The 19514-nt window shown below is 52.6% G+C and overlaps 2 protein-coding genes across 4 annotated transcripts in view; one reads left to right on the top strand and one right to left on the bottom strand.

Moving 5' to 3' along the window:
• Positions 1 to 1397, bottom strand: part of CCDC40 (coiled-coil domain containing 40) — a 31533-nt gene extending 30136 nt beyond the window's left edge. The window contains exon 1 of the mRNA XM_019542784.1: positions 1369 to 1397. Within this exon, the coding sequence (XP_019398329.1) occupies positions 1369 to 1397 (29 nt within the window). The remainder of the gene's footprint in view (positions 1 to 1368) is intronic.
• TBC1D16 (TBC1 domain family member 16) overlaps positions 1 to 19514 on the top strand; it is a 34600-nt gene that overhangs the window by 7321 nt on the left and 7765 nt on the right. For all 3 annotated transcript variants that reach the window (XM_019542265.1, XM_019542263.1, XM_019542264.1), the window contains exons 2-5: positions 2219 to 2458; positions 3326 to 3956; positions 17665 to 17862; positions 18405 to 18552. In XM_019542265.1, coding sequence (XP_019397810.1) covers positions 2281 to 2458; positions 3326 to 3956; positions 17665 to 17862; positions 18405 to 18552 — 1155 coding nt within the window. In that variant the 5' untranslated portion in view covers positions 2219 to 2280. The remainder of the gene's footprint in view (positions 1 to 2218; positions 2459 to 3325; positions 3957 to 17664; positions 17863 to 18404; positions 18553 to 19514) is intronic.

Genomic DNA, 19514 nt, shown 5'->3' with positions numbered 1-19514 from the left:
TCTGCGATCGTTGTGGATGCCCAATCCCCCTACGTAGCCCAGACCCTACAGCAGAGCTCTGCTCTGTGTCGTGCAGAGAAGTTGGGACGGAGAGCCTCAGGCTGAGGAGCGTGGCTCTGCACTTGCGTCTTTCGGATAGGGAGGGGTAGTGATCCTGCCTCGAGGGCCGGACGGGGTGAGCACTCAGGGTCCTCTTGCCCTGTTTCCTGTGGCTGTCGGGTATGTGCTTTCAGAGCAGGGCTGAGATACTGCGAGGCAGGAGGGGAAAGGGCTTGCACAGCAACCTCTTCACCCTCGAACCCTTGGGCTCTGCGCAGAGCAGGGTCGATCCATCTTTGTCAGGTCCCACTGAGGCCTGACACTGTCAAACTGAGCCGAAGCAGTGATTCGAGCTGACACAAGCCAGGAGACGGGTGGTGAAGTCTCACACTTTGGTCTTTAACAAGCACTGTCAGCTGCTCCTCTGACTTACCCTCTCTTCACTGTAAACAGCCGGAAAGCAATTTCCTTTCTTGCCACCTTTATCTCTCGGGTTGAGAAATGCTGACTTCTGCTTTGCCTCTGCTTCTACGGAAGAGAAGAGAAAGCAGTTCCCTTTTGTTTCCTTCAGTTGGGAGCTCAGTCCTGTGTAACCCCTGGTACCCTGCTGCCCTGTCTGTCCAGGCTGGGAAGTGAGTGCGAGGGTGAAGTAGCCCCCAGGAAGCACTTGGCAGTGGTACCAGCCCCACCTGGTGTGGGTGAGTGTTGGCCTTGGCCGTGCACACTAGGTAGTTGCAGACAGGCCAGCCTGTCTCCACTCTGCATCCTTCTGGTTTTCCTGAGAAGCGGCTGAATTTGCTGTCTGCAGAGGCAGGAGATATTTGGGGGCTGGGTTCTGGGTGACCAGGAGCCTTTACCGTTCTGTTTCTGGCCACACCTGTGGCTTGCTCTGCCGAGCCGGGTGCCTGGCTGCAAGCCTGTGGAAGGTGCTCACTGCTCATGCAGGGTGCTGCTCTTCCCTGGGGGCCCGTGGCAATCTGGTGCATGCCAGGTTAAGTTGGCCCTAGAGTACGCAGCCAGCACGGCTCTGGGAGAGGCTGCCTTCCCTTCCACCTGCATGTTGCGGGGGGAATGGAGACTGCCATCTCTCTGGTGCTTTGCCTGCTGGGCAGAGTGATTCCCGCCCTGCCTTTGCATTGTTCTGGGCTTGCAGGGGAGTGCTTTGTGCCTCCCTGTGTGCTGCCTCAGCAGGTCCTGCGCTCTCCCCAGTCTCCCTGCTGAATTATTGATGGCATGAGCATCCCATCTGGGCTCAGCCTGCAGCTTCTCGTTAGCAGCACCGCCCAGCAGCACGGCCTGTTTTCGGGTCACGGTACATTTGCTGGTTACCTGGGGATCATGTTCCATATTTCACTCATGTTCCCTCTTGCAAGCTGAGACGCCTGCCCCGTGGCTCGGGGCTGGCGCGCTGTATTCTGTTACCTGCATCTTATTTGCCTGCTGTAGCTGGAATAGTTCCCTCCACCCCCAACCAACAAGAGCCGTGTCTAAATAACAGGGTTTTTTTCAAAACTCAGGGGATACAAGGTGAATGCCCTTTAGCCTGGACCAAGCGGCACCTGGTGCCAAGGGTGCAGCACCAGCCTTGACTTGCCCAGGTGTGGTGCCTGTCGCAGCTTTGATTTGGGGTTGACCTTATGGGACTGCCCAAGCTGCCTCTGGGCCATTGCAACAAGGACACATGGGGCAGCTCTGAGTCCTCAGAGCCCCTCCTTTGTTCCTGGGCAATGAAATGCTCTTTCTTTCCCTCTCTGATCTTTATTAATTACTTTGCATTTTGTGGCGGGCAACAGAAGCCTGAGACCAAAGCTGAAACTTTGGTCTCTGCCATCCCCAGGGATGCTTCGAGCACCACCCGGCTCCAGCAACGCTGGCCAAGGGGAGCCGGCCGTGAGCTGTGGCCATCTCCCAGGCACCGCGTGGTTCCGGTGGGCTCACACTCCCCCCGGCCCTGCAGTGTTGCTGGCAGGCCTCTCTCCTGTTCTGTGCACGGTTTTGCTGCGTGTGCAGTGAGGCCTGTAACTGCTTGGGGTGCTTGGAGCTCCCTGTGTGAATGGCAGGGCTGGGGTAAGAGCTGACGGGAACCCTGCCGGCTGTGATGTTGCATAGCAGGAAGTCCTAACCACTCTGTTGGTGTCTCGTGCATCTCCTAACGCGGTTCCTTCCCCCTTCTCAGCAGATCTTTTGTCTGGACGTAGCTTCTGATTGAAGCGGACAGATAATGGAAACACTCCCCTGGCGATGTCTCTGGGGCGACTCCTCCGACGTGCCTCCTCGAAAGCCTCTGACCTCCTGACCTTAAACGCGAGCACCGGCAGCAGCGCGTCATCCGTGCTGGATGGGGAGATCATCTATTCCAAGAACAATGTCTGCGTCCACCCTCCCGAGGGGCTGCAAGGCCTTGGGGAGCATCATCCAGGTGATGGGGACTGCAGAGTCTGCTGGGGGGTGGGCTCCGGTGTGTACACATCTGCACAGCATGGGCCTGCATCTTGCAACTGGTTCGCAGGGGGCTGCCATGAAATGAGGAGCCGAGACCTTCTGCCTGTGCAAGACAGTGCTTAGGAGCGGCCAAGAAAAGTCCCTTGGCAATTTGGGGTGCGCTTGCACGCATCCAGGAGGCCAAGCACTGTCCCAGCCCTGATTGCATGAGTTGCCCCTAAAGCCATTTCAGAACAGGGACAAGTGAAACCACGGGGTGTCCTCATACGCTGGAGCCAGTGGAGAGCTGCATTGCTGCTCTCTCTCCCTGCCTGCTGCTGTGTCCCTCTGAATGGCAGTAGTTGTTACTGGCTTTATAATGAAAAATAATTAATTTGGCTTGCGTTTGCCTTTGGGTTTCACTAAGTGTTTTAGCCTTTAGCTGTGCTAGGGCAAACGCCTCTGAGGAGTATGTTTTAGCTCACACTTGGAGCAAGATAACTGACACCCAGTGCAAATTTTACATGCAATTGTGTCATTCATAATGCACCCTTGATTCGTTGTCTAATGTGTCCAATCAGGGGCAGGAATAAATGCATGTGATTTCTGTAACCATCCAGGCCAGGAGGAATTTAAACTATTCATAAACCATCTGCAGACTCAGAATTATTTGCAAATAGCAAATAATTTTGAGAATTTCACCATCTGTTTGTGGACAGGAGAGAAATCTGCCAAACTGTTGGATTCCTTTTGCTTGGCTGTGTCGGCTTGCTGGGGTGGGGGGAGTCCGAGGTAGCCCCAGCATATGGCTTATCTTAAGTATAAAATGTATGTCCTAACGGGCTGGTTCTGTGGTCTCTTGAAGGCTACTTGTGCCTGTACATGGAGAAAGACGAGCTCCTCGGCACCACGCTTATCCTCGCCTGGGTCCCGAACTCTCGGATTCAGAGACAGGATGAAGAGGCGCTGCGCTACATCACTCCGGAGAGCTGCCCTGTGCGTAAGGCTCCCCGCAAGCGTGGCCGCCACACTCAGGGCTTTGGCGCCGTCCGGCAGACCTCTCCCACTGAGCAGAAAGGGGCAGTGATCCCGAAAGGTGAAGATGTCTTCGTCGTGTCACAGCTTATCAGAGATGTGGCTCACATCAGTGCCCCTTCTTCCGAAGGGGACAAGCTTTCCCAAGGCTGCCCAACAATAGACAGTAGCCACAATTCCCCACCGCCTGCCCACAGTGACTCAGGTATCTTATCGACAATCAGTTCTCAGGATGAGCAGAACAGGTTGGAGCTGTCGGCGGAGGGGACGGAGGAAGGGCTGGACTGCAGGCCAGAGCAGGGGGAAGATGAGGCCTCCTTGGAGCTGTCCGTGGATGACGTGAGCAGGGACAGTACGTTCGACTCTGATTCTGATGCCTTCTCTTCCCCGTTTTGCCTCTCTCCCATCAGCGAAGCCCTGGGGGAAAGCAGTAGCTCTTTGTTTCTCGATACTGAAAGCAGGTGAGTGCGTCAGGTTTTTCCAGCTTCCTGCGGGGAGGGGGCATGGAGGCGGATGCAGCTGCTGGCTCAATAACCCAGTGCCTAAAAATCCCTCTGAGTCCAGCAAGGTCATCCTTTCTCTGAGCTTTCCTTAACCCCTCTCCTTACGGCTCCATTTGCTTCCCTTACATCCAGTTAAAATCTCAAGAAATGCCCCATTTCTGTTCTGTGAAGAGTTTTGCACCCAGAGGTGTGTGCTTTATACTGGACCCTGAAACACAGGCTCACTTCACCAGGTGGTCTGGATTGGGTATTTTCACTATGCTCTTTAATAAAGTGCCTGTAGGTTTGTCTGTGTGGGAGCTACGTTGGCCTTGAGTTAATACACCATTGTTATTAACTGATTGGGCGTTAAACATGTACATGAATATGTGCATATGTAAATGAATTGCAGTGCATAGCATCCATGCCAAGCTGGTCCGGATTCGCTGATATCCCCCCAGTGCTGGGTTGGGGGGTGCATGTGCTGCTGATCCTGAGCACAAGTGGAGTAATCGCAAAGGTGCTGCTGAGGTTCAAGTCTGCCTGCACCTGGTGCAGGTTAACCTTTCTGCACCTCAGAAATACCCAGAACACATTCACACATGTAGCTGGGGTGGGATTTACCCCTCTGCAATGGGCTGACCTGAGAATGCCCCAAGGGGGTGGGCTATAAAGGTGGTGTCAGGTAACCAGAGTCTGAGGCTGGGTGTCAAGGCCTGGGTGTCTGAGCAGTTCCTATGTGCTCTGCATTGCAGCCGCTCCTGGGGAGGGTGCTTCCAATTAACAGGAGCCTGACACGGTCTTTTGAGCTGGCACTTTATAATGGGTGGGTGGGATGCGATGGGGAGAGAGCTCCAGCATACAGCAGCGGTATGGAAGGAGTCTGTGCGTCTGCCAAGGGCTCCCTCACCTGGCCATACAGCCAAACACACAATGCACAAAATGCCCAAGACGATTGTTCATTCGCATGGTGCCAGCATCGATTTAAAGGCATGTGCCCCTTGCTCCTCTGAAGAAGTTCCCTCTGGTGCCAAATGCTGAAAGGGCACATTTGTCTTTCTCACACTAAATCCAGCCTGCGGGATTAAAGCCGTGCTGCTAAGGATTTTTTTCCAAGCTATGTTTAGAATGCCCTGGATTAATAATTAACGCCAGTTCTAATGACCTGGCTTCATGTGTTCATTTATTCTTCTCACTGTGCTGAGTTCAGACAATGCAGTTGGCTTGATTTGGGCTGGTTCCTAGTTTTCATGTCACAGTTCTCCTGTGTTAGCACAGCGTTGCATTCTCTGAGTGCCTGGGCTTTGTCAGTTGTAAAAATTACTGAGTTTTTTGTGGGGTGTTGGTTGCAGCTGTGTTGGTCTAAGGACATAGGCCAGAGGCGGGCAATTATTTTGGGCAGAAGGCCACTTACTGAGTTTTGGCAAACCATCGAGGGCTGCATGACAGGCAGCCAGAGGCAGATAAGTATTCATTTTCTAAATTTTTTAGGGGCCCCGCAGGCCAGAAAAAGTGGCCTGGTGGGCTGCATCCGGCCCGCAGGCCGCATTTTGCCAACCCCTGACATAGACAGACAAGGTTCTTCAGGTAAATGCAATGTCTTCTATTAAATGAAAGGCTCAGTTTGTCTGGGAATGTGTAATAGGCTTTCTTTCACCAAAACGTGCAGCTTCACACATTTTACCTGACTCTCCTCTTGAAAGCTGCAAAGCTTCCACAAAGATGCTTGCAGTTTGATTTTAAGAAAGCAGTTTCCTGTCAGGATAATGACTGAATAAATCCATGAGGAACACGCTGGCTTTTAGTTGTTTGCTGATGGCATCTCTGTTCGAAGCATTGCGTGGAACTGTTGAAAGGAGCAGTCGAATTACAAGACGGTTGTGCAAAATGCTGGGTTTTATTTGACCTAAAATGTGAGTTTGTTAAAAGCGAGTTATCCCAAAACCGAAATCTAGGGAAAATGCTTCCATGAAGGCTTTTCAGTGCCAGCCAGAAGCTTTCAAAAGAGAAAATACTCCTCTGTGTTTTGTATTCCTAGGCAGTCCCTTGGTATTTGCCTGCCAGTGCGCTGGGTTTATGCTGGACTAACCCTAACCCTGAAGCAGGGGCAAGTGATGCTCTTTGGGCAGCCTGGGACAGCAGTGGCAGCGAGACCAAGAGACAGGCTCAGCACCGCAGAACAGGCACCTGGGCCAGGTGGGGACTGACAGAAAGGCTACAGACCCCTAAAATAGCCAGGCAGCTCTTCCCTCTGCCCTCCATTCAGGGAGATCTTAAGGCTAGGAAGGTAGTGAAACATCAGCGAGGTGTATAAAATGCCCAGCGTCCGTGACTGCAGTGGGTGGCAGCACCAGAGGGAGGGGACATGATCTGTTGGTCTTCCCAGGGTTTGCTGGTGGATGCGGGCAGCCTTCCCTTCCTGTGCCCGGCAGTTCGCCTAGCTCAGGAGAGCCTCTAGTGGCTCACCAGCCGCACTCCCGGTGTTCCTGCCACCCTGCTAGATGCAGCTTGGAGAAGGTTTCAATACACTGCAAGTGGGAACAGGCTTGTGTGTTATGTGCTGTGGATTTAAAGGCCTTTTGGAGCACATGTAGCATAAGGGATGGCTTTGGGCTGCTCTGCCTGTTTCTGTGCCAGCCTGCTCCTGGCAGAGCAGCTTCGTCCGGGGGTTGCGGAGCGGGGAGTGCTGTACTAACCCCTGAGTGGGAATGTGGACCCTGGCTTCCTTGACTGGTTGCACCTAGAACCATGTGCATACAACTGGCCTTATTTGTCGTGTCCCTTTGCTGTAGGTCTGCCTCAGGTCTGGAGCGTCATGGGGATTTGTGTTGCTGCCAGGTTGTCTCTCTTTCTCTCTCTCTCCTGCCCTCCAAGAATACAAGTTTCCAGTAGGGATTTTTTGCCCCTTCCTTGGTTGCTTTCCTGCCAAAGGCTGGGCCCCTCTCCCTGCACCAACTCACCGAGCTGAAGCGATGTCTTTCCCAGGCATCTTTAGTCCAGCTGGAAGTAGACGATCCTGCGGGTGTGGAGGCGGGGCGCTGGGAGTAAGCGCCAGGTGCTGCCAGGCTCCCAAGGAGACAGGTGTTGCAGACTGGGGTGGAGGCTGGAGGTCTGGTAGGGAGCCTCTCACATTAGCAATGCAAACCAAGAGGTTTCCAGGAAGAGCAACATGCAATAGCATCACACCAGATGCTTTCTTCCTGCTGGCACTGCTTTTAAGGTTCAGAGCAGAAGGGCATGCCCTCTCCGCAGGTTCTTGGTTCCCCGCAGGCTTCTCCCGCCTGGTCTGCTCTTTTCCTCTGTAGAGCTGGACGTGCCACTTGGATTTCCCTGAACATGGGAGGCAGCTTTGTGCTCAGCCGGCCACCTTCCTCACCTGTCAGCCCACAGAAAGGTGTGCATGGCATGCACTGACAACATCAGTGGCTGCTTCTTCAGTGCCTACGTTTCTACAGGGGCATGGTGGCATTGGAAATAAATAGGTTCTTTCCTCCCTTCCTCTCCATCCAGTCCAGCACTGTTGTACCTGCGGCAGGGGACAGGGAGTGTCATCTCACAGCTCAAAGGGGCCCAAGTCAGGACTCCTGGGCTCTGTCCCCAGCTCTGCATCCAGCCGGTCATGTGGCCATAGGCAATGGACTTAGCCTCTGTGTCCCCATCGGGAAAACAGGGGTAGCGGTGCCCCAGCACAATCTGGCTGGTGAATATCACCCAGAACGTAAGACCTGGTGCTAATCTGCAAGTGCCTTTCCCAAAAGCTTCTGGTCTTTCACTGACTTTAATGCTGGGTGATGGCTTGCAGACTCCACAGCCTTGGCCCTGGGGCAGTGGGACAAGGCAGCATCTAGCCCTGGCTTGGGGACCCAGTGCCCAGCTGTGCTGACGATGCATGAGCAGACCTGTACCAGAATGAGGAGGCACCCATTGAAATTAGCAGGAGATGGGTTTAAAAGGAACAAGAAAATGCCCTTTTTTTCCCATGGCACATCGTTAACTTGTGGAACTCATTGCTGCAGGAAGGTGTCAAGGGAGAGAGCGTATCCAGGTTCAGAAAAGGACCTAGGTTTATAAGACAGGTTTATGGAGGATAGATTTGTCAGTAGCTGTGAAATGGAGCCACTAGAGATGTTTCCTCTGGCATCTCTGAACCAATAATGATAGGTGCCTAGGAGCGGCGTGGATTACATTAGATCTGTCCAGTTCACTGTTCTCCCTCTACATCATCCGCTCCTGCCACTATCAAAGATGGGATCCTGGGCTTGCTGGACCGTGGGTCTGACCCAGCGCAGCACTGCTTGTGTTCTTATGTACTCCTGTCCCAGGTCCCACGGCAGGGCTACCAGAGACACAGAGGAGCATGAGCAGCTTGGGGCCCCGAAGGGAGCAGACCTGAGTGTTATGTGTGCAGAGTAGATGGTGTTTGCAAGAATGGGACCTGACAGAACAGTGCTCTCCCGCAGTCCCCGCAGCTCCTAGACGGAGATGAATCTGGAGCACAAACCTTCTCCCTGCCTACATGGGCGAGATACGAGGCCAGGGAAGCAGCTTCTTAGGAGTCTGGCTTGATGCAATTTTCACTGACTGGTTGCGTGGCCTGTGTTTCGGCCTTTTCCCAGGGAGCTCATCAGCTGCCCTGCACACAGAAGGGAGCTGCTGGGCCATGGAGGGCAGCAGCAACTGTTGCATCATGTTATTATGGCAGCTCACCTGTGCAGAATAATCAAGAGGCAAAATTACAGGCGAATGAGCTGAGATGAACGTGAGCCGGCAGGGTCCCCGCGGAGTCTGGAGGGGCCTGGGGATTCGTCCTTTCTTCCAGCATCCCTGCTGCAATGCGAGTAGTTGCAGCCTTGCGGTGGTGGGAGCCAACAAGCAGATTCAAACCCTTGTGCAACCTATTGCAACATCTTGTGTCATGCTGCCTGCGTGTTGTGTCCGACAAGCCTGGGGGCAGCACCCCTGGACAGGCCCATTGGGCTTTTTGGCACAAGACTGCCAGCATGTTGTCCAGAATGTTACTAGTGTCCAACCAAGTGAGCTGTTGCTCATGGAAATGTATGCCTCTCTGAGTCAGTTGGTCTATAAGGTGCTACTCCACCCTGCCTTCTGCCTAAAACTTCCTGTCATTGATCAGTAAAACTTGAGAGTGATCTCAGCTCCGTGCCACCCAAAGCAGATCCTGGGAGCTCCTCACTCCACTGAAACCGCTGGCAAGATCTCCTTGCTTTCCCCTCCGATTCGGGGCATGGGCAGGCTGTCGGGTGATGGGACTGGGGGCATCAGTGCCACGGAGGAGGGGGGAAATTCAGGACGCTGTGAAGGCCTAGGGATCCAGATCTTGCCCTGTGTAAATATTTAAACAGCGGGAGGCTGTTTTTCCCCTTTGGGTTCCTGCCAGCTTTCCACGGAAGAGAGTCATGACAGCTGACTCAGGCGCAGCCAGCGTGTTACAGCGAGGCGCGAATGAGAAGCGCGGCTTGGAATATGCATCGAGAGCAGAGGAGGTGCAAAAAGCCTGGGGAAGGCGCCAGGGGGCAGGAAGCCCAGCGAGCCTCGGAGGTGGCGGGGGCAGTCTGGCCTGTTCTGCAGGGCTTTCCCGGAGGGGTCAATGGCTCTTTTGAAAACGGAGCTTTAAACTCTTGCTTTTACAGTGAACTCTGTCTCCCTGCGATGAATGCAGCCTCTGAAAGAGCAGATTGGATGGCGACCCGGTTTCCAGCCCCCTCTTGATTGTTTGCCCTGGGCCATCTTTGTCCCAAATGCTCCGCAGAGATGCAGTTCCCTGGGAGACACTTGGCTGACAAAGGGCATCTCTGGAAACCACCCAGACTGCGGTGCCTGCACGCTCGGCTCTAGGCCGCTTACGAACTTGGCAGCACTCCCTGAAGACGGGAAGGGAATTCAAAGTGTCGTAGGGTCCCGCCGCTGAGTTTTGCATTGCACCGAGGAAAGCATGCCGGCTGGTTCCCTGCCACGCAGGGCTGCCAGTGCTGGGTGCGGTGTCAGCCTGCCTGCAGCTGTTCAGCCGGTGCTCCTGAAGCAAGGCAGCCTAGGCTTGGTGAGGGGCTTGGAAATATGTGGCTGGCCCCGGAGCCGGCCCGCCGTGGGCTGCCCGTGGCCAGCAGATGGCAGGCGCCTCCCAGCGCCGTTCCAGCCAGAGCAAGGTGAGCCAGCGGCAGCCGGAGGAGGAGGAGGTCTGCTCTGCCCCGCGCACCCCACTCCTGGTTGGACCCGCGGGGAGGCGGCAGGAAAACGATGTGCGAGGTGCTAGACCAGGCAGGCTCCTGGCAGAGTCGGGCTCCAAGTTTCAGCTGTCTTCTGGGGGGCATCGATGCTTACTTTTGTTCTCGGGGTTCTTTGGGAAAATGCAATCTTTTTGATTAGATCAACTAAATAGCTGGAAAAAATGCTCTTTGCCAGCTTTCGGGCACAAGCGCCCTTCCCCGGGCAAAGGGAGAGATGTCGAGCATGTTGCTTGCGTCGGTGCTGTTCTCCGCCGTCCAGCTCAGGCAGGAGAGGTCCCTTCCGTCTCCTGGCAGATCCCTGCGCAGGCGATGTCTTGGTGGATCAGATCATCAAAGGAGCCCTTGATCAAAGAGCCTGCCATGGTGCTGCTACTGCAGAGCCTGTCTTGAGGGATGCGGCAGCTGACCTTTCCTCCTCGGAGGGGCTGCGACTGAGACCTGGAGCATCTGTCCTCCTTCGGATCAAGGACCGTGCAGAAACACAGCCTTGCCTCCTCTCCTGTGGGGCCCAGCAGGGAGACACCCCATGACAGAGCTGAAGTTTGGGCTATGTGCTTAGGTGCCATGGTGCGTTTCCAAGGAGAGCATTGGTCTTGCTGGTCCTGGCGTACAATACCTGCTGCAATCCTTGTGCTACACAGAGCTCACCTCATCGGCCAGATAGCATTATGCAGGTAGTGACCGTCCCTGTTTGGTCGCTCATTATTCCCTTCCGTGGTATAGCCAAAAGCCTTAACTCCCAGTATTTGTCCCCCAGAGTCCCCCCCACCCTCACGGAGGGACAGACACGCTTCCCACATGCTTGGGCTTTCCTGCGAAGTGAGAACGCAGTAAGCAGCCGCGCTCTTCCTGCCCCTCCTTTGCCTCCTGGCCAAACAGGCTTTCCCGAATCCAGAGGTGGTGAGACATCAAAGCTGGGTCAGGGATGTGCCTGCTTCTCCTGAACTGTTAACTCCAGGAAGGAAATAGCCCGTCTCCTTTAAGAGCGGCTTTCGTAGCAATAGGTGGTCCTGCCCCGGCTCGAGAAACCTGGGGCTTGTCTAAATGTGACTAATTTAGAAACCAGTTTGTTTTATGAGACTACATTGCACTGATGTAAGCCCCTTTGCGCCCGTGTACCGGCAGCCTGCAGAGGGGGATTGGACCAACTGAACTAGGCTGGTTCCTAAATCAGCATCATCCTAATACAAAACTGCCTGTGGGCCAGACCTGAAAGGATCAGGTTCATCCCTGATACCAAAAGGGTTTCCCAAAGCGAAGGGTGCCATGTGTTTCACTCTTCCCTTATGGACAGCGGTGCTCAAGGACTCTGGTCCTTCAACAGGATGCTTTGAGCAGCCAAGTGCAATGGGCAGGATTAGAGGAAAGGACTGCTTTCTTGGAGAAGCCTCGCCGTGCTGTGTCATTCCCGGGGCATTGGTGCCATCCTTGGTTTGTTGGTATTAGGGGAACACCCAGAGGCTCTAGTCAAGGTTGAAGATAAATCATGCTTTGCCTTCATGCTTAAGTTGGCCTGGTGCAGAAGGAATTGTGTTTCCCCTGTAAAAGTCCCACTGCAGCGTGTGCAAAGCAGTCTGCACAGTCTGTCACCTTGGCTGAGTCCTTGCAATTAGAGCAGTATTAAGCACTGACAGTAACTCTGAAACCTGCTTCTCATCAGCTCTCCTCTTTCCCCTCTCCTTTCTGCTGCCTTGGAGAAATGTATCCTCCAGGGAGGCCTCTGAGGCAGCGAGAGGCTCCCTGGGTGGTGCTGCTGGTGCTGCTACCAGGTCAGCAGCCTCCCGGGGTCCAGGGACTGGCTGAACTCAGTCTGCCGGTAGAAAGTCCCTCCAAAATTCCCAGTTGGTTGCTTGGAGCCAAGAATATAAGAACAAAGATAATCTTCAGGGTTTTCAAGGGGCTGGGGTTTCAAAGGCTTGATTGTAATTAGCATAATTAGCTCAGAATTTTATTTTTGCATGGAAAGAACTGCACAAAAACCCCTGGCAAAATAACCCATTGATTTCAAAAATAAAATAAACACTGCTAAGAAAGCTCCTCTTTTCCAGGCTGGACTGGGCTGAAAGGTAAACATTCTTCTTTGGGCCGTGCTGAGAAATCACTTTTTCCATCTAAGGAATTTTTTTTTTCAAGTGTTGCATTTCAATTGATTTATTAATGAGTTAAAGCCCAGGCATGAGGTGCCCCTTCTCTGTACGGATTGCAAAAAATCTGTTGTTCGGCTTTTGAAATGCTTTCCTCCTTCGAAACGAAGGTAAAGTATGCACTGTTGAACAGCATACGCTGGGCTTAAAAATGATTTGTTGTGTTTGGCTTTTCAGGGACCGTGTGTGTTTTTATTCATTCAAACTACTGTCCTTGCTGCTGCTGCCCAAGTGTCACAAAAGCTCACAGAGAAAATCCGTGCTTCGGGTTTAGCTAAGCAGACTTTACCTGTTTAGCCGTCTGATCTTTGAGAAAAGTAACTTGTATTTAACAGCGAACACAATTGTATGTTCAATTTTGGGCTGCCCTGGAAAAAGGGGATTGCGGTACTCTAAGTCACTACAAGTCCTTGTAGTGCTTCCTATTTAAATGCAGAATTACCAGCTCAAGGATTTTCTCTTTCGTTCATTTGTCATGTAGCAGCGAGGAGACCCGGTGGAGGTAGGGATGCCCGTTCTTACAACGCCCTCTGTTCCTGCCTGAACTCACCTGGTCTCCTTCCAGGCTGCTACTGCATCTCAGGAAGAATGAGGAGCCCCAAAGCCTCCAGTGCAGCGAGGCTTCTTGCTTGGCTGTTTTCTTATGCTGAGGTAGGGAAGAAAAGGGGGGCATCCCAGAGTGCTCTGGTTCCTCTGCCTCCTGCCCAGTTTGTCTTTGTATGCAGAGACTTTGGGTATGGATCCAGCAGCCGGCACAAGCACTGGGTGCTATGACCCCAGCAAAACTGCAGGAAGCTTCAGAGAGAGAAAGCCGGTGTGCCTTCATGTGGATTTGAAATGTCCACTTACCTCAACACAAACTGCTTGATCTTTGCTTTTCGCGAGCAAACCAATTGTGTCAAAAGGTGCAGTGGTCAAATCCAGCTTTCTTTAGCCCGTCTTGCACTGGGAGGTTTCAATGGTATGCAGAGCATCCTTGTTTAATACAAGACCCCATCCCTCATCTCGCTGCGACAGTCTTGTGGGCAGAGGAAGGAGGGGAGTGCGAAAGTCTCTGCCTTCCCTATGGTCTGTGTTTCTGTGATGTGCTCTAATCGTGAAGCTTTTTCTGTTTTCTCTCCCTGTCCAGTGGGGAGCAGATGCCAGTTCAGTCAAAATACAAGCAGCTTGAGAGCCGAACGGTTTCAACGGTAATTATAAATCGCCTCTGAAAAGTGCCCTTGAATCTGCTCCCTGGCGCTGAGTTTCAACGGGGAAAATGATTTTTTTTATAACGTATTACTTTCCCTTTGCGTTGAGCTAAGCAAAGCAGGTTTGTCAGCAGCAGAGTGCTCCTAATTTGGTCTCCAGTGACCTCTGCAGCCATGATTGGCAGTCTGTTGTCAGGAAGGAACTTGCGCCTGTACGATAGGAATGAGCAGAACAAATGCCGCAGGACAGCTTTGGCTCCCTGGAGAACACGGGCTAAAAAGGTGAAAGAAGTGCAATTACAGGAGGTTTTCAGCCCAGAAAGTTAATTAGCTACTAAGTAGCATTTAGCGCAGTTGAATGTGAAGGAATTTATGTTTTGCAAGCAAACAGATCAATGGCGGGCCTGTGGAACGTGGCTTCTGGAAACCCACGCCGGCATCGGAGTGCTCCGTGCGGTGACATCCCACGAAATCTGCCATGGATTTCCCTCCTGTGCGGGCAGGGCTGGGGGATGCTCCCCCCACCGGGCACCACTTACCTACTCACATGCACCTCCACGGGTCTTTATTCTGACATGACATTTAAAGAGACACATTCCACTTCTTCAAAATAAGTGGAATAAATCCTTCCCTGTTCAGAAACGTCTGCATGAGGAGGATCTGCAGGCGTTTTTTGAGGCGGTACAAAGCTTCAAGCATCTATTCCAAATCTTATCAGCCTGAGGGGGATTTAGGAGCAGGTTTTAACCTAGTTTACTACTCTCTGCTCAGCAGGTATGAATGGATTTTAAAAAATTGCACGGGCATAATCCTCTTGCAGCTCTGTTTTCAGGGATATAGCCAGCCAGGATTCCCAGAACAGTGAGCCCGTTGTCGTTTTGCCATGCCTTTCTTTGATCCTTCTTTTTGGGGAATGGATTGTGAAGCGCAGAGGTATCAAGACAGCCAGCTCCATCTCAGATTGTCACTTCACTCAGCCCACCTGATATGGGTGCTTTCCACAAACTTGCAAAGATGTGGCCTTTGTAAAAGACCCGTCTCAGCAGGCCGATTGCTCTCAGTCCAGGTCTCTGATACCGCTTCCCTGTGTCTTGATGATTACTGCAAGGGGATTCAGGATGCTTTGGGCTTATGACAGTTACTATTACAAACTCCTACTTGTGAGGCTTCACCCTACTGTCCTCCTAAGGGTTACAGACGTGCCAAAGGGGATGGTACAGGCACGCAGCCCATCATTAAGGACTCCTGAGAGACCGCCTGTGGTAGCACTTGTCTCTAACTAACTAATAGGAGGGACACTAACCTAAAAGGAGCAAAGAAACTTTAGGAAGGAAATGAGCTGTGAACGTGCCTGTTGCACCGGGGTTCCTGCTTTCAGCTTTTTCAATTCTGCTGATAAGCATTTGGTTTTTCTCCAGGTCCCTTCACTCCCATGCATAAACCATAGCACTGGCTTTGCCTGTTTTGTCTTTTTTTTTATTAATCCCACAAGATAATATCTCCCTGGAATGTGTTTCTGCGGTGCTAAGGCTGCTTTTGAAGAACAGTCTAATACAAATCTCTGGTCCAACGAACGTAACGCTGGCTTTCCAGTGCTATCCTGCAAACCTAGGAGCATTCTCCCTGCCTGCATGTGTCAACACAGAGGTGACTCCCCAGAAGCATAGACTTAATTAATTAGCATTGGCCTTACTGCCTAAGAGCCCATCCTTACAAGGGGCAAGCAGGGCTGCACACAGATGAGTGTTAACATTGGTTTACGAAGCAGTTTAAAGCCATTTTCCAATGCATTCAGCATGTACAAATGGGAAAGGTCTTATGCTTAAACATAAGGTGGAGTCTTTTTTAAATTCATGGAGTGATTAACCTGGGTAATTATTGAGCGTTAGTATTTATAGAGTGTGTAAAATAACACTTTATATGTTTGTGGTGTCAGGTACAGTACATGCATATATTACCAAATGTGCAGTCGCAAGCTTTCTGCTCGGTTTGCTGCTTTGCTTTCTGCTCCCAGCCCTCTCTGCTGGCATGCTGCCTGTCCCCTTCCTGATCTGCCACATACAGAGGCTTCCTGTGCCACTCGAGGGGCAGCATGTCCCCACACTGGGAGCATATGCAATGCCGTGTACAAGTATTAAATGCTGCTTGTGCATCTAGTGACTTGATGTGCTTGAACTGTGTGGAGTTTCTCACGGGAATAACCTGTGTAGTACGTTCGCTTCCAGCCTCTTGTCCATTTATTTCTTTATTAGATTTATAGGCTGCCCTTCTTTGTCTTTCTGACCACTTGATCTCCTCAAGGGCTGCAGGAATACCTGGGTGGTTTTGCTTAGTCTTTAAATGAGTTTGAGTCATCTCTTCCTGGAAAATCCTGTGTAATCAGCTGTGGCTTCAACCTGAATGTTGCCGCGTAAAATCCAGCTGCTTACAGCAGGCTATCCAGCACACGGTGCCTTTTCCAGGCAGTTTTCTGCACTAACATATGGTAGTGAGCATTCCTGGCAGGCGTTCCACACCGCAGATCCAGCCGATAAAGCAGCGCTTTGATTCTCACGAACCCAGATACAACTTGCCTGGAAGTGTGTGCGCAGCATAGATGAGGAGGCCTGGCTGCACTTTCCACTTAACACTGGGGGGCTCCAGGCGACATTCGGATGAGGTGCAGTGCTGCTGAGTGGGTGAATCGGTCTTGCTGGAGGCGTGATCCCTGCTTGCATTCTTGTGGTGCCAGGTTGTGTCCGAAGATCTCACTTCGATTGTGTCTCATCGGGATAATTAAGCAGCAGAACAGGCGTGCATTAAGTAGTGGAGCTGGTTTGTTTGGGTTAAGATCTATTAAGACCTTTTTATGTAAAGTCTTATGCAGAATGAAAGGATGGGGAGGGATTGATTTTGCATGTGTGTGGGCACTGAGGTTTCATGTCCTCCCCCTGGAACTAGCCTGCCCATTCAGCCTCTGTTACTAATTTCGCCCGCAGCTAAAGGGGATGTCCGCAGCCTGTTCATTGAAACGCAGTGACCTGAACGGTGGGTGGATGCTGGAAACACAGCCTAATGGCCCTCACTTGGGGGGCACGGTAGCCCGTTGCAGAAAGCTTCCTGACGTGGCGCAGTGCAGCCGCATGCTGAGTGTGCGAGTCTCAGTGCTCAGTGCCTACATTGTGAGATAAGCGGATTAGAAAACACTGCAGAAAGTGGCACTGCGGGGACTGCCTTTATACCTGCTCCTTGTCTTGTTTTGCAAACCCTGATTTCACAGTGGAGCCCATTCAGGCCTCGCTCTACAACTGTTCACGGGCCTTGACCTTTGTAAGAGCCGGGGGGGGGTCACGGTTTCAGAGTCACTTAGTTCTCAGAGCAGTGATGCTTTTCTTTGGGGATGGGGCTGCTTGGCTTTTAATCTAGGTTCAGGCTTCCCCTTGGGGAAACCCTGGGTTCATTTAGCTGCTTAGCTTATTGGAAAACAGTCTGGTTCTGGTGAAAGGGCTTTCAGATGGTTTCCCAGTCCTCTGTAGTCAAAGGTTGACACTTGCAAGTGGGAGCTTGTCTGAAGTCCCCATGCATGAAGCCAAGCTTATGAGTGGATGCTAGGAAATATGCTCTAGCAAGTGAGTCATTTCCCCAGAAATGTATGTTTTCATTGTGCGGGAAGGAGGCTCTTTCAGTTCTTCTGCTACCAAGAAAAGTGACCTCCCGAGTGTGCTCCCCGGTCCTGCCCCAGCCAAGGCCCAGAGCCGCTGGGCTCCATGCAAAGGATTCTGCTAGGACTATGTGACAAAACGACCTTTCCCTCCAGGCTTTCGCTGCTGCAGCCTAGTGAGGTTGCTCTGGTCACCTGGGCCAGGGGTGGAAAAAACAGGGAAGAAGTGAGCCCCAAATGCAGATGTAGAGGGGTGTAGATGATGCTGTAGGCACCCTGGCACGTAGTGGGAAGGGAAGGTGAGTGTCCACTGGACTGGCTCCCCAAACTGCTCCTGGTTATGGTACAAGAGAGACCAGTGTTGACCACCAGAGAGGTATGAATTCAGAGGCTACTGACTCTCCATCGTCCTGGGGTGACTACAGACTCTGTTACTTGTGGTTAATGGTCCTCCCACCCCTGCTCCAGGGAGACGTGTGATAACCACATGACCTGCTCCACCAGCTCTGCCTCCAGCCTCGACACCAACACCCACTTCCAGGACAACAACGGGCAAGTGCAAAATGCCCGGTGGGACGAGCAGCAGAAGGTGTTTGCCCTCGAGCAGATCTGCGGGGTCTTTCGTGTGGACCTTGGCCAGATGAGGTCCCTCCGCCTTTTCTTCAGGTGAGAAATGGGTTTTCTCCATGTCCCAGCACCGCTCCCCCCTTGGAAACAGCAAGGCTAGTTTCGGTATAGAAAACACCTTGAACTCTAGACCCTTGAACTCCCTTTGCCTGTCTTCGTCCCAGTTTTCTCCAGAAGCTTGTTGTGGCTTCCCCATCTCCTAGAGTCCCCGTGTCTCTGGGAGCTGCTGTCTCCAGGACCGTGTTGTGCAGGCACTGGAAAGGCTCTGGCGGACCTGCTCCCACCCCGAGGCAGGGATGCAGTTCCTTCCTGGGGCCGAAGGCTTTGGAGTGGGAAGAGGAGGGAGCGCGGCCACCCCACTGCTACTTGGAGAGCACTGTGCTGTGGCTGGGGCCGTGACGGCCCACGTGCCTTGAGCTGGGGAGGTGTTTGGTCTGCCTGCCTCCATGCTTGTAGTTTTTTCTTTGAGGTTTCTGTGCATTTGTGTTTCATTCCGGCTGTGTTCTCCCCTCCCTCATCCTCTCCTCCCCACTGAGACAGCCGGCTCTAACCTGTGTGTTTTCCCTTCTGCTGCCCCGCAGTGACGAGGCCTGCACCTGTGGACAGCTGGTCGTTGCTAGCAGGGAGAGTCAATATAAGATCTTCCACTTTCACCACGGTGGCCTGGATAAGCTGTCAGAGGTGTTTCAGCAGTGGAAGTACTGCACGGAGACCCACCTCAAGGATCAGGTAACCAACCTGGGCCACGTGAGGCAAAGAGGCTGTCGTAGCTGCCTTCTTAGCCAGGGCTGAGGGCTGGGCATTGAAGAGGTGTCTTAATGAGTAGCTTTGACAAGTGTGGGCAGGGCTGCAGGGTGCAGCACAGGTCAGGTCTTTGCTTGGATGTGCTGGTCCCTCTTCCTCGGTCCTGGGTACCAGCATGGAGAGAACATCACAAAGGCCTGTACGTGCAGGTCCCTGTTTTGCTGGACGCTGGGCCAGTGCTTGGGCATTGGGACTAGAAGGCTGCGTTGCCGGTGCTGGATCCAAAGCTCTGCACCCATCTCATCTAGTTGGGGTGCCCAAAGCCCTGCACATGGAAGGGGTGTTTTGACAAGACACCTTGCCAGATTTTACTGTCTCCCCACAAATGTGATAAGAGCACTTTAATGACCCATTATGTACTTATTAAAAACAATGATTTTTACACTCCCATCTTTCCCCCCCAAATCCCCTGCTGCTTTCCTCATTGCAGCCACACAGGCTTAGGCTGGCACAGAGCAGCCTTTGATTTTTCAGTGAAACATCAGCTGCAGCTTTGCGCTGAAATCGCGAGTGTCCGGAGAGGGGACCAGGCTGTGTGGCGCACTACGTGCCTCACAGCACTCTCTTTGTATGGGCCCAATCGTATGCAATGTATTGCCAGCATTTCTGGCTGTGAGCAGCATTCATTCAGTCTCGGGGGGAAGCTGAGTGTGTGTGTGAAGGGGGGATGTGGAAAGAAATTCTTGTTGGAAGTGCTGCCGTTGGCAGTGCTGTGGTTTCATAGTTTCATAGTTTCTAGGGTCGGAAGGGACCGGAGCAGATCATCTAGTCCGACCCCCTGCCATGGCAGGAAAGAGCGCTGGGGTCAAACGACCCCAGCAAGATGTTCATCTAACCTCCTCTTAAACACCCCCAGGGTAGGGGCCTGCACCACTTCTCTTGGAAGG

The sequence above is a fragment of the Crocodylus porosus genome, unplaced genomic scaffold (assembly GCF_001723895.1).
Source record: "Crocodylus porosus isolate Cpor-Errol unplaced genomic scaffold, CroPor_comp1, whole genome shotgun sequence".
NCBI lineage: Eukaryota > Metazoa > Chordata > Crocodylia > Crocodylidae > Crocodylus > Crocodylus porosus.
Note: the sequence above shows the minus strand (reverse complement) of the source record. Positions and strands in the feature narration are given on the sequence as shown.